General features: G+C 52.2%; 1 protein-coding gene across 1 annotated transcript in view; it reads right to left on the bottom strand.

Moving 5' to 3' along the window:
• Nucleotides 1–12,167, bottom strand: part of DDAH1 (dimethylarginine dimethylaminohydrolase 1) — a 57,942-nt gene extending 45,775 nt beyond the window's left edge. The window contains exon 1 of the mRNA XM_069862845.1: nt 11,840–12,167. Within this exon, the coding sequence (XP_069718946.1) occupies nt 11,840–12,145 (306 nt within the window). The 5' untranslated portion in view covers nt 12,146–12,167. The remainder of the gene's footprint in view (nt 1–11,839) is intronic.
• Between the last annotated feature and the right edge of the window lie 1,002 nt (nt 12,168–13,169).

Below are 13,169 nucleotides of genomic sequence, written 5' to 3'. Positions count from 1 at the left end.
CCGTTGACATCCAGCTGTACTTCTGGCCCCCACAGCATCCTGGCAATGGCTCTGACAGTTCGCTTGTGTGCTGCATGACAAAGTACTTCCCCTTGACTCTGCTGCCTGGGTATTTCTCTGGATGTCATCAAGTTTCCTAGTATTCCCAGTTCATTTTCTCTATAGCGTTTGAGATGTCGTAGAGCTCTCCTATTTCTCCCCTCCCCTGCCCAAAATAACTTTGGGCAGCAGGCATTGATCTCATTAGCGTCACCCCATGCAGAAGCAACCCTACGCTGCAGCAAGGTCTCCTCGTCCACCCCTACCTTTTCTGCTTACACTGTGCTTCCAGAATGGGTAACCAGAACCTCACACAGCATTTTGGGTTCAGATGAATAATCAATTTAAGACCAGTCAAAAAAATGTCCTTTCAGCAATACTGGAGGCATACAGCGTGTAAAAGCTCATCGCAAATGCTCATCTGCAAGGGACTGCCCTAACCCAGAGCCCTGTGCTCAACGGAAACTGGTTGTCCTAAGGGGTAACAACAAGGTCTCATCCCAGAACAAGAGAAAGGTGAACAGAAAAATTTGCTTTAAGGATCATAAAAATAAGACATAATCGTGCGGCACTGCTGAAACTCCCTTTTATATGTTTGGAGTTTCACAGCTGGACTTGTCAGCTGTGAAAGATGTGGCATCAAGCACGATGCAGAAACATACACACAGACTGTTAGGTCCCTGTCCCATCTCCCCCAACCCCGTTTCCTTCATATCAGCTTTGACATCATTTCTCTTCTACCCCAACTTCTGCCCTCAATACTTTGGTGAGATTTTACCTTTCAGTTTCTTTCCTTAAAACAAGTCCCCATGAGTCAAAGGAATCAAGAATTATTGGATAAAGATCAGTAAAGCCAACAGCAGAGTAGTATTTGCCTGATTTCATCTGGAAACCACACTAAAACAGTTGTTCTTTGCACAGGTTTTTAGCTGCTGCAGGCAGGAGGAGTGTGGAAAAGGGTCCATCCAACCTCAAAGCCCATCTGGTTCCACCCCTTGCCAGGGGCAGGGGCACCTCCCACTGGATCAGGGGCTCCAAGCCCCATCCAACCTGGCCTTGAACCCCTCCAGGGATGGGGCAGCCACCCCTGCTCTGGGCAACCTGGGTCAGGGCCTCCCCACCCTCACAGCAAAACGTTTCTGCCTAAGATCTCATCTCCACCTCCCCTCTTTCACCTTCAAATCGTTCCCTCTCATCCTACCCCTTCACTCCCTGATCAGAGCCCCTCCCCAGCTTTCCTGGAGCCCCTTTCAGTCCTGGAAGCTGCTCTAAGGTCTCCCTGGAGCCTTCTCCAAGACAAACAACCCAAACTCTCTCAGCCTTTTGGAAAGCAGGTCACAAACTAGCTCCATCTGTAAACCACTTATCTTTCTAGCTTGGGTTTGCACAGTGACCATCTCCGTGGCTGCTGGTCTATGATTCAAAGACCGCTGACCACACAGTAGTGCAGAAACATATGCACAAGCAGGATTCTTCTCCTCTAAGATCACTCTTCCTACAAGGCATGGGATTCATCCTCCCTGAACACCTCAGAAAAAGAAAAGAGAAATGCAAAATCAATCACGACACAGTCAATAGTGTCCAATTATGTGGCAGTCTTGTTGCAGTCGGCTTCAGGGGCCAGCTGGGACTGAGCTGAGACAGATAACCTCTGCCTGCCAGCTAACTCGAGCTGGCATCTAGAGGCAGACGTGGATAGCCAGTTCCTATACTATTAACATGCATAAACCTTCCAGAAACAAATCATCACTATTTTTTTTTAAAGGCTAGTGCCAAATACTGAATCTCTACCAGAATGAAAATGAGTTCTGCAAGTCTTGAACAAGCTATTTGTTAAATACTTGTTTGGTTGACTCAAAATGACAGAAAAATGACACGTTACAGTGTGGTTCGGCTGACCTGTACGCGATCGGTCGCCTTGGATGGACGCAAGACCTGCCTTGGGGACCTCTCGGCCATAAAATGCATCATTTAATTTTCCTGAAAGAGAAATTCCCAGTACTGTTCCCAAAGAGGCAGCAAGAAAAGATGTTGTCACCTCATGTTAAGGGTGCACCACCTACCCTCACTCAAGATCTGTGACTGCCCAGCTGTGATACCAAGAGTGAAGCTTTCTTATGCCATAAACTTGATTGAAATCATAGAATCATACAATAGTTTGGGTTGGAAGGGATCTTAAAGATCATCTAGTTCCCACCCTCTCTTTTGCAGAATGTGCAAGGTGTTACAGGCTTGTAGGGAGCATAGGATTAAAAATACCTATCAGGCAATCTCCTCTGGGCATGTTACAAACATCTCAAAGCTAAACTTCCAGAAGTGACTTTGGTAAAGTAGTTTTTACAATGCCTTTAATGAGACGGTCACCAAAGACAGAGATGTAGGTTCAGTTTGAAAGTCAAGGCAGAAATCTCTCGGGGAAGGAGCAGGGTAGCTCCAAGCCATCTGTATAAGTCAGAGCAGCAGCAAAGGCTCTTTTCACTTGAGGAAACGCTTACAGTTATTTGGAACCTTTAACCATTTAGCATTTCCACTGAACTGTAAGCTCACCAAGGGCTACTTATCGCAGCTAAAAGAACAGTGATTAACGAAGTACAAAAGCTGACATCAGGCTTGCACAATAGTAATCAGTGTCCACAGGAGACTGAAAAAACAGGCATTTAATTTGGGTTCTGCCTTTTTTTAATCTTCTGGTTGGCATCTTGGATATTCCTGAGAAACCTGACATCACAACGGAGTATCAAGGTCCAAGGAAGTGATTGCACCCCTGTATTCAGCACTGGTGGCCACACCTCGAATCCTGGGTCCAGTTCTGGGCCCCTCACTACAAGAAGGACATTGAGGGGCTGGAGCGCATACGGAGAAGGGAACGGAGCTGGGGAAGGGGCTGGAGAACAGGGGTTATGAGATACGGCTGAGGGAAATAAGGTTGTTTAACCTGGAGAAGAAGAGGTTGAGGGGAAACCCCATCACTGTCTACAACTGCCTGAAAGGAGGCTCTACCAAGGTGGGTGCTGGTCTCGTCTCCCAAGTGACGGGCAATACAACCAGGGGAAAGGGCCTCGAGTTGTGCCAGGGCAGGTTCAGATTGGACATCAGGAAAAATTTCTTTCTCAAAAAGGTTCTCAGGCTCTGGAACGGCTGCCCAGGGAGGTGGTGGAGTCCCAGTCCCTGAAGGGATTTAAAAGATGGGCAGATGAGGGGTTCAGGGATCTGGTTTAGTAGAGAACACATACAGTTGGACTTGATGATCTCAAAGGTCTTTTTCAACCAAACAATTCTATGATTCTGTGAAGTAATGCCTCTGCTAGAAAAGCACAAAACCCAAGTTGCTCCTAGACTGTCCTTAAAGACAGTCTTACGGTTCTATAGATAGAAACCAATTACAATGAATACAGCCCACTTACACTGCTCTGACTAGGAGCTACTTCCTAATGTTTTCATTAAAGCTGTGATCACAGAAGCAAAATTGAAAACACAGTTCACCCAAAGCATCGGTCTTAATAATGTAGGGTTACAGCAACAGAAGGAATGAACTTAAAGACCAACGAACTATCTACACAAACCATGAGGCAGCACTCAAACTGCAGAGCAGATGGAAGGGGCAGAGCCACGGAAACAACTCCAACTGCTTTTGAAATAGCTTTATGAGTCTAAAACCTAAATCATAAAATGGTTTGAGTTGGAAGGGACCTTAAAGCCCATCCAGTTCCAACCCCCCTGCCATGGGCAGGGACACCTCCCACTGGATCAGGTTGCTCCAAGCCCCATCCCCATCCCCCTTGTTCTATCACTCCACGCCCTTCTAAAAACCCCCTCCCCAGCTTTCCTGGAGCCCCTTTCAGTACTAGAAGCTCCTCTAAGGTCTCCCTGGAGCTCTTCTCCAGGCTGAACAACCCCAACTCTCTCAGCCTGCCCTCACAGTAGAGGCACCCCAGCCCTTGGATTATCTTCGGAGCTCTCCTCTGCACCCATTAAATACCTTTTCATGTCTACTGATGCTACCATTACATAGGCTCCCAAGGGACACAAACTTGGTAGATATGCTCTGAAAAAGATAACCAAAACCCATATTATAACTCAGCTATAAATCTCACCTGGTGCTTCTCAATTTGTTTTCAGTATAACTGAGAATAACACACTGACAATATCCTGCACACCTTCACTCTAATGTTGAGGTGGGACTAAGAAGATGGTGAAAAGGACAGGCTACAGGGGCACGTATGGGGCTCATTGCAGAATGGGAAAGGCGTTCAAGGAAAACCAATCTGATAAGAGGGTGGAAAGGCACCTAGTTCCTAATTTTATCAACCTTCATGTAAAGCTTTTGCCCATCTTGATTCACCTGCTGTTTTCAGCACTACATGATGACACCATGGTGAACTCTGTGCTTTCTATCATCAGCTTTCTGTGCAGAATACCAAAGTTAGTCTGAAACATCAAGGGTAAAGCACAACAAGGGGTCAGTGCAAACGTACCAGCCCTCCACCATTTGTTATGACAGTTTAAACAACTACGAATTATTTAAAGTCGTAATAAAATGTTGAATCTCCTGCCCCTCCAGTGATCAGAAAGTGCTAATCCTCCATGGAAACGAGACAGGTCTTTGCCAGTTCTGCAGAGAGATGCTGGTTTAAGCGATTAGTCAGCAAATACAGGTTCTTTTGTACTAGCAGGGGCTATAAAATAAAACTCCCATAACCTAATTAAGCTAGGAGCTAGCAGAGCCTTGAATCTGTTTCTCCTGAGCCAAGCGTTTCTATTTTCATCATTACCCTACTGCACTGTCCAGGTCTACAGAGGGAGTGGAGGAAGTGTCTTGCATTGAGCAGCCGCACTGAGTCTATACAATATATACGTAAACTTAATATTGTACTCTTTTTTGCCTTCAATTTTCTCACAAGACCCCACCAGCTGGGCTGAGAATCATTCCTGTGAGCAGTGAGCTGCAGCTGGGACCACTGCCCAGCGTGGGGGCTGAGCTGTGGTTCCCGTAGGGCTGAGCAGCCCAGGAGACGCGGCACAGGGTGGGAAGGGGGCAGCAGACGAGCAGGTGAGAACGCTGTTATGGATAAAGCCCTGCCACCCAGCAAACAGAACGAGGAAGCGGTATCCAGAGATGCTCAAAAGGCAATTAGGAGGCTTCTCCAATGCTTGCTGAGAGGATGGGGTTTGACAAACATACTCCTTTGCTGCTCGTCCCCTGTTCCTCACCGCTGAAGGACTGTCTATCCTCCTACACCACAGGAACGTAGCCCCACAAGTTGTCCCCAGTGGGTCTTGGCAAGCTGAAGTACTCTTGGGTGAAAGTTTCCTCTCGACAACCAAGCGATCTTTCCTGCAGCAGCTCCTGAAGCTTTCCCACCACCAGCTATTCCCCCTTCCCTGAGAAGCCAGGTCACTGTGGGTGCATTTTGCTGAGCTTTTGGGTTTCCATCTGCCCGCATAAGCACAGAAACGGTGCAAATGTTGGGGTTTGTGCTATCCCAAGCACATTAAGAGAACTTAGGCAGTAAAATCAATGTGCTGATGAGGGCTCTTCTCAGCAACTCGCCCTGTTGTGTTCAGAAGGTGACGTGAAGAGTTTATACTGGAGGAATAAACAACTGAGAACATACTGCTGGAACAAAAGGTGCTGGAACTGCCAATCTGATCACATTTCCATTAGAGTTACTCAACTTGAACATCAAGAACACTGGTGACTGCACACAGCTAAACAAAACATCAGCTTATCCGCATTAGTGATCTGCTTACTTCAAAAGCCAAAAACGTTCCTGCCAAGCCCAAAACTCCCCAGAAACCATGAATTTTAAAAGAAGTTCTGAAATTGATAACACAGAAACATAACGCCTTGAAATAAGTCTGACTCTTCCAAACAAATCATTAAACGCATGACTAGTTTTTCTACTTTGCTAAGAAAATACTGGGCTCTTTCCCAGTCCTGGCTGAACATGACCAAATTTAATGCAATTCCTTTTTTCTCACTACAATAACTTGGAGCAAGAACAGACATAATCCCAGATTTTATTTTCCTTTGTTTTGTTCCAGCAAAGAACCCAGTGGTGCTGGAGGGGTAAGCAATAGTATCTATAAAAGCATGAAGGCTCAATCAATGCTGTTACAAACGACTGCAGAAATGCGCCTGCTGCATACAGTGTTGGAGTAATTGATGACGAGCCTTTTTAATGAGGAGTCTAGTCAGCGAGAGAACACGCTGCATCAGGGTTTAAATATTACATTATGGGTTTTCAGACGGAGGCAGCGCTGCTCGGTTCACGCATCGGGCAGGCGCTTGCTCAGGAGGCACAGCACACCTGAAAAAGCGCTGCTCCAGCTGCACATCCCACCAGGCTCTTGCCTTTGGAATCACAGAATGGCTTGGGTTGGAAGGGACTTCAAAGCCCATCCAGTTCCAACCCCCGTGCCATAAGCAGGGACACCTCCCACTGGATCAGGGGCTCCAAGCCCCATCCAACCTGGCCTTGAACCCCTCCAGGGATGGGGCAGCCACCTCTGCTCTGGGCAACCTGGACCAGTGTCTCACCACTCTCATCATGAAGAATTTCTTCCTAATACCTATACCGTTCTCCCTTATCCTATCACTCCAGGCCCTTGTAAAAAGTCCCTCCCCACCTTTCCTGGAGCCCCTTTCAGTACTAGAAGCTGCTCTAAGGTCTCCCCAGAGCCTTCTCTTCTCATCCAACCTGGCCTCGAACACCTTCAGGGATGGTGCATCCATGACTTGCCCATCCCTGCACTTTGGCAGCCACCAGAATGATCAAGCTTCAGCACCTGACCTGCCGCACACCTCTCAGCGTGTTTCCTACATACAAGCTCTCCCTCTCTTAATTCTTTGCAGAAACGCTACCCTACGACCCCGCTTCCCTTATCCCTTCTGCTGCTCTGCCCGCGCTGTACAGAAGGTCAATAAGCAGTGAAGAGCTCAACAAGACAAGCCTGGCTGAGTCCTACAAGGATGCTTCGGTCAGGAGTGGATGCTCAGGAGTTGGGCTGTACCTTAACTGGGTTAAGCCAAGTGCACACCAACTGCACTGCTAAAATATTCATGGGTTTGCACTTACACGAAAAGAATAATAGAGTGCACTTTGAGTGCTGTTCACACACCGCGTCTGCCCTCTTTCCCTCTCTGTCACCCATATGAGTGACAATGCACTACAACAGTCTTAGCATCTGAGCCACATGAGGTGGGAGCATCGTCTTTCAGAGGTAACGTGAAGAATCTGGTCTCACGGGGCTTTGCCCTTCTGCTTTTCTAGCAGTGGATCCATCAGACCAGGAGCCAACTAGATGCAACGACTGTCCACTGTCTGACAGTAAAGATTTCACAGCAGTTTAACCAGCTCCAGGTATCCTAACATACAACAGCTTTCATGCTCACACAATAAAGAGATTTAACAGGACAGGTCCTTGGACAGACCCCGCAGCAACTTCACTTGCCACCAGCCTGCAGGAATTATCATAGAATAGTGGGGGTTTTTACTTTTTTTTTTTTTTTTTACTACCCAGGAGACATAGGGGTCACCTCAGGGGATACCTCAGAGGGCAGGGGGACCAGGATCAGTCAGGCATCGCAGAATCATTAAGCTTAGAAAAGACCTCTAAGCTCACTGAGTCCAACCATCAACACAACACCACTGTGCCAGCTAAACCATGTCCCGAAGCGTCACATCTGCATGATTTTTGAATGCTTTCAGGGATGGAGACTCCACCACCGCCCTGGGGAGCCTCTGTCAGTGCTTCACCACTCTTTCAGTAAAGACATATCCAATCTAAACCTCCCCCTGATGCAACCTGAGGCCATTTCCTCTCATCCTATCCCTGTTCACCTGGGAGAAGGCACCAGCACCCATCTCACCACAACCTCCTTTCAGCAGCTGCAGAGAACGATGACGTCTCCTTTCAGCCTCCTCTTCTCCAGGCTAAACAACCTCAGCTTCCCCCAGAACCCCAGTACTCCAGCCCCTTCCCCAGCTCTGTTCCTAGCCCCTCAATGTCCTTCTTGCACGTAGGGACTCAAAGCTGAACCCAGGATTCGAGGGGCAGCCTCACCAGCATCGAGTCCAGAGGGACAGCCCCTTCCCTACCCATCGGCCACCCCATGGCTGATCCAAGCCAGGAGGCTGTTGACCTTCTTGGCCACCTGAGCCACTGCTGGCAGCAGAACGAGCCTCTTCTCCCCCTCTCCACAAAGCGCTGCTGTAATGATGTTCCCAGGAGAAAGAGGAGTTTTAAATAATTAAGACTTGCATGTTCAGACAAGCACTTGCACCGCAGCACCACGCATTGTTATAGCTTTAAGAGAGCGTTCGTTCCATTATTCTTTGGGTTTTTATTCCATGGATAACTTGGGAGGGATTGCTCCATCATTCAAGAAAACCAATAAGGCTCAAATTATGCTTCAAAGCTTCTTCTCACCTCTTGATTCAAGACTTTGCCTGGACAAGTCATGAAGTAAATCTGTTCTGCTGCTTCTAGTAACACTTCTGAGCTGCTATTTCATGCAAAATACGGACTGCTAATCAAGAAGAAACCTGGTTGCAAGGCCAGCCAAGCAAAACAACTCCGTAATATAAACAATAGATTCTTATTATTCTCAAACTGACAATAAACTGTGCAGATAAATGATAAATTTTTACCCTGTGCATCCCCTGCAGCACAATTCTTTTTAATTGTTGTGGATGCTGGGAAATAATACCTAATTATTGTTTAAAACAGTGTCACATATTTAGGATTACAAAAGTGAATCTGACATCTTACGGTTTCTTATTAAAAAGCTTTGTTTTACCTGACTGGTACTTACAAACGGGCAGGATATAACTAATATTGGGTGCTTAATTTGCTGGTTTTAACCCCAGGGAAGGGCTAAGAGTACTCACATCCAACCCTGTTGTGCAGAAGGGTCCAGCAAAGCCCTTCTCTCCGCCTCACACATCACAACCTCTGGTTACATGTCTTTGTCCACCACCTTTGCTGAGCCAGAACAATTGGAGACGCTGAAGGGAGGAGGCAGAGGAATTAACCCGCTGCTTTGCAGAGAGTAAGAAGCACCCTTTGCTCCCTCATTCCACGCTATTCAGTTCCCTTTTGGCACCTCAAAGGGTACAGCGAACAGTTACAACCACTCTCGCCTTCAGCTCTGCTGCCGCATCACATCTCTTCAATTCCCCGCACGTTGGCAAAATTTGAGACCTCAAAATGGAAAATAAAAACTCTTTGAGGCAGAGCCGATTCCCCCACACACTTGTGAATTTGCACAATCTCCCATTTAGGAGAAATATCTTTGTTATTGAATTTGCACAAAGCAAAATAACTGAGATGCTTCTCCTAAAGGGGGAATTGTGTGAACGGCAATAGGAGCCACATCGCTACGAACCAGTGAGTCACGGGAAGGACCAGTGAAAACTCGCTTGGGCTCTGGCTGGGCAACAGCTGCTTCCGAGAGCTGCATGTGGCACACACACTGCACTGCCACTGGCACCTTTAAGAGCATTCGGATGTGCTTTAAAGAGTGAACGCACGCGGGTACGCAAAAAGAAGTGTGTGTACACACGATCCACGCAGGATCTGGATCTGTATTTGTCCATAGGAGGCCACAAAGCTGATGCGAGGGCTGGAGCACCTCCCGCACGAGGACAGGCTGAGAGAGGTGGGGTTGCTCAGCCTGGAGAAGAGAAGATTCTAGGGAGACCTTAGAGCAGCTTCCAGGACTGAAAGGGGCTCCAGGAAAGCTGGGGAGGGGCTCTGGATCAGGGAGTGCAGGGACAGGGCAAGGGGGAATGGTTTTCAGCTGAAAGAGGGGAGATTGAGATGAGGTCTTAAGAGGAAATGTTTTCCTGTGAGGGTGGGGAGAACCTGCCCCAGGTTGCCCAGAGCAGGGGTGTCTGCCCCATCCCTGGAGGGGCTCAAGGCCAGGCTGGAGGGGGCTTGGAGCCCCTGATCCAGTGGGAGGTGTCCCTGCCCAGGGCAGGGGTGGAACTGGATGGGCTTTGAGGTCCCTTCCAACCCAAATCATCCCACGATTCTATGATCTCAGACTGTTACACCGCTGGGTAAAACTCAAGTAAACTTCGTTATTGCCAAAAGAAGGGCGCTATATCAAAAATACCAAGTGGAGACACTCATCCATTGCCCTCAGTGACCAAGAACAGCTACAGGCACACCAGTAAGTGCTGGCAGATGACATGCTGGTACCCCAGAAAAGATGGAAACTGGAAGAGATGAGAAGAGGGTTGAGTTAAGACACGCTTACAGGAAGGCAGGTTGCCAGCGTAGTAGTTTTACAGCTTCCATCACAGTAAGGTTTGTTTAATTTACCACTCATCGAGGAGATAACGGGGTGGTACTTCAATGATGAACGAGTTTATGAATGAGCTGAGCATATTAAAGGAATCCTAAGGATATCTAAAGTCAGGCTCCTACGGCGGCACATCCCTCACACCTCTCTCCAACACGACAGTTTGTACATCCACACACCAGCCCAGAGCCTGCAGTGACTGCTCAGCAAAGGTGACATCAGGTTCAAGGGCACCCACGCTATTGCCAAGCACGTGAAAAGAAACGCCAGGCCAGCGTGGGCGATTACCGTAGGCGTCCGTAACGCACTGATTGGAACAGAGCTCAGGCTGAACGTGGAATGGAAGCAGGTTGGGACTGAACGGTGCTACAGCATGGACACAAACCTGCACAACCCACCAGGGATCCAGGACCGAGAGGGGCAAGTTTGCAGGGAGCCCACACACCCTAGAAGGGATGAGTCACAGCTTACACCATCCACTTGTCTCCGAGAGCAGAAGAGTGCTTTCCAACAAACCCTCTGTGCAGCCAGGAGGCAGGGCAGCAGCCACCGCCCCGGGGAACACCAGGGCAAGAGCTGATGCCCCTGGGGCAAGAGACGATGCCTCTGGGGGGACTCGCTGGGGCAAGAGACGATGCCACTGAGCGAGGGTCTCACTGCGGCGAGAGATGATGCCCCCTGGGGCGAGAGCCAGAGCAAGAGGTGAAGCCCCAGGGCAGGAGCTGATGCCCCCAGGGGTGGGACCTGATGCCAGAGGGGACATGTCTCTGGGGCAGAAGCTGATGCCCCTGTGAAGGGGCTCAGAGGGGCAAGAGCTGGTGCCCCTGGGTTAGTCTCCAGGGCAGGATCTGATACCCCTGGAGGAGGAGCTCAGTGGTCCAGGAGCCAGTGCTCTGTGGGGGAAAGGGGGGTCTCCAGGGCAGGACCTGGTGCCCTGTGGCAGGGATGGGGGTGGGGGGGGGTCACTGGGGCAAGAGCTGGTGGCCATGGGGAGGGGAGAGGGGTCTCCAGGACAGGAGATGGTGCCCCTGGGGAGGGTCACTAGGGCAGGGGCTGGTGGCCACGGGGAGGGTCTCCAGGGAAGGAGCTGGTGCCCCTGGGGAGGGGAGAGGGGTCTCTGGGGCAAGGGCTGGTGGCCATGGGGAGGAGAAAGGGGTCTCCGGGGCAGGGGATGGTGGCCCTGGGGAGGGTCTCTGGGGCAGGGGATGGTGCCCTGTTAGGGAGGAGAGGGGTCTCTGGGGCAGGAGCTGGTGGCCCTGGGGGGGGTCTCCAGGACAGGAGCTGCTGGCCTGTTAGAGAGGAAAGGGGTCTCCAGGACAGGAGCTGGTGGCCCTGGGGGGGGGGGGGTGTCTCTGGGGCAGGAGCTGGTGCCCCTGGGGGGGTGGGGGTCTCTGGGGCAGGAGCCGCCGTTCCATGGCAGGGAGAGGGTCGTCGAGGGCAGAGCCCGCGGGTGCCGGGTCCGGAGCCGCCCCCCGGAGCCCCCCGCACCTCCTTCCTGCGGCTGGGCGCGCCGGGCCGGGTGAGCAGCGCCGTCTCCTCGCAGACCACGGCCGCGTCCTCGACGAAGACGCAGTCCGGGAGGCTCTCGTCGGCCGGCAGCTCCAGCACCTGCAGCCCCAGCTTGCCCCGCAGGACGCCCACGTAGAGCTGGTGCTCCCGCTCGGCCCGGGCCAGCTCCACCTCGGCCCCCGGGGCGCGGCGCAGCGCCTGCCGGCACAGCGACTCGGGCAGCGCCCGCACCACCGCGTGAGTGCAGCGGCCGAACCGGCCCGGGGCCCCGCACACGCCCGCCATGGGCACCGGGAACGGGGGGGAGCGGGGGGGGATGCGCGGAGAGGGAGGGAGGGAGGAGAGGGGAGCGGGGAGGGAGGGAGGAGAGAGGAACGGGGAGGGATGCGCGGAGAGCGGGGAGGGATGAGAGAGGGGGGATGCGCGGAGAGGGAGGGATGAGAGGGGAGCGGGGAGGGATGAGAGGGGAGGGATGGGAGAGGAGGGATGCGCGGAGAGCGGGGAAGGATGAGAGAGGAGGGATGCGCGGAGAGAGGGGAGGGAGGGATGCGCGGAGAGCGGAGAAGGATGAAAGAGGAGGGATGCGCGGAGGGGCGCGGTGGAAAGGACAGGCGGTCACCGAGGGATGCGCGGGGAGCAGGGAAAGGGAGGACTAGGCGGGCTCAGAGGGATGAGCGGGGAGAGGGTGGGAGAGGCGGGCGCGGAGGGATGGGGAGGGGAAGGGAGGGGGTGGGAGAGGCGGGCGCGGAGAGATGCGCGGGAAGAGGGAGGCAGGGATGCGGGGGGGGGACGCGGATGGGAGGATGAGCGGTCGGAGGGATGCGGGAGGGCGGCGGCGGCCGCGCTGGGGCAGGGTCGGGGCGCGGCGGGGGCTGCGGCCGCGGGGAAGCGCCGCCCGCGGCTTTTGGCCGCCCCCGATTGGGCGCGCGGGGCCGGGGCCGCCGGCCGAGGGAGCCGATTGGCCGCCAGCCCGGGCCCCGCCGCCATTGGCCGCCGGCAGGAGCCCCCGGCGGGGCTGAGGGGACCCCGGCGGCGTCAGGGGCGGGGGGGGGTTTCTGGGGAAAGGGACCTCAAAGCCCAGCCAGTGCCACCCACCTCCCACGGGATCAGGGGCTCCCAGCCCCATCCAGCCTGGCCTTGAGCCCCTCCAGGGATGGGGCAGCCACCCCTGCTCTGGGCAGCCGGGGCCAGGGCCTCCCCACCCTCACAGCAGAACATTTCCTCCTAAGATCTCACCTCAATCTCTCCTCTTTCAGCTGAAAACCATTCCCCTACATCCTATCCCTGCCCTCCCTGATCCAGAGCCCCT

The sequence above is a fragment of the Phaenicophaeus curvirostris genome, chromosome 8 (assembly GCF_032191515.1).
Source record: "Phaenicophaeus curvirostris isolate KB17595 chromosome 8, BPBGC_Pcur_1.0, whole genome shotgun sequence".
NCBI lineage: Eukaryota > Metazoa > Chordata > Aves > Cuculiformes > Cuculidae > Phaenicophaeus > Phaenicophaeus curvirostris.
This window is presented reverse-complemented; position numbering and strand designations above follow the sequence as displayed.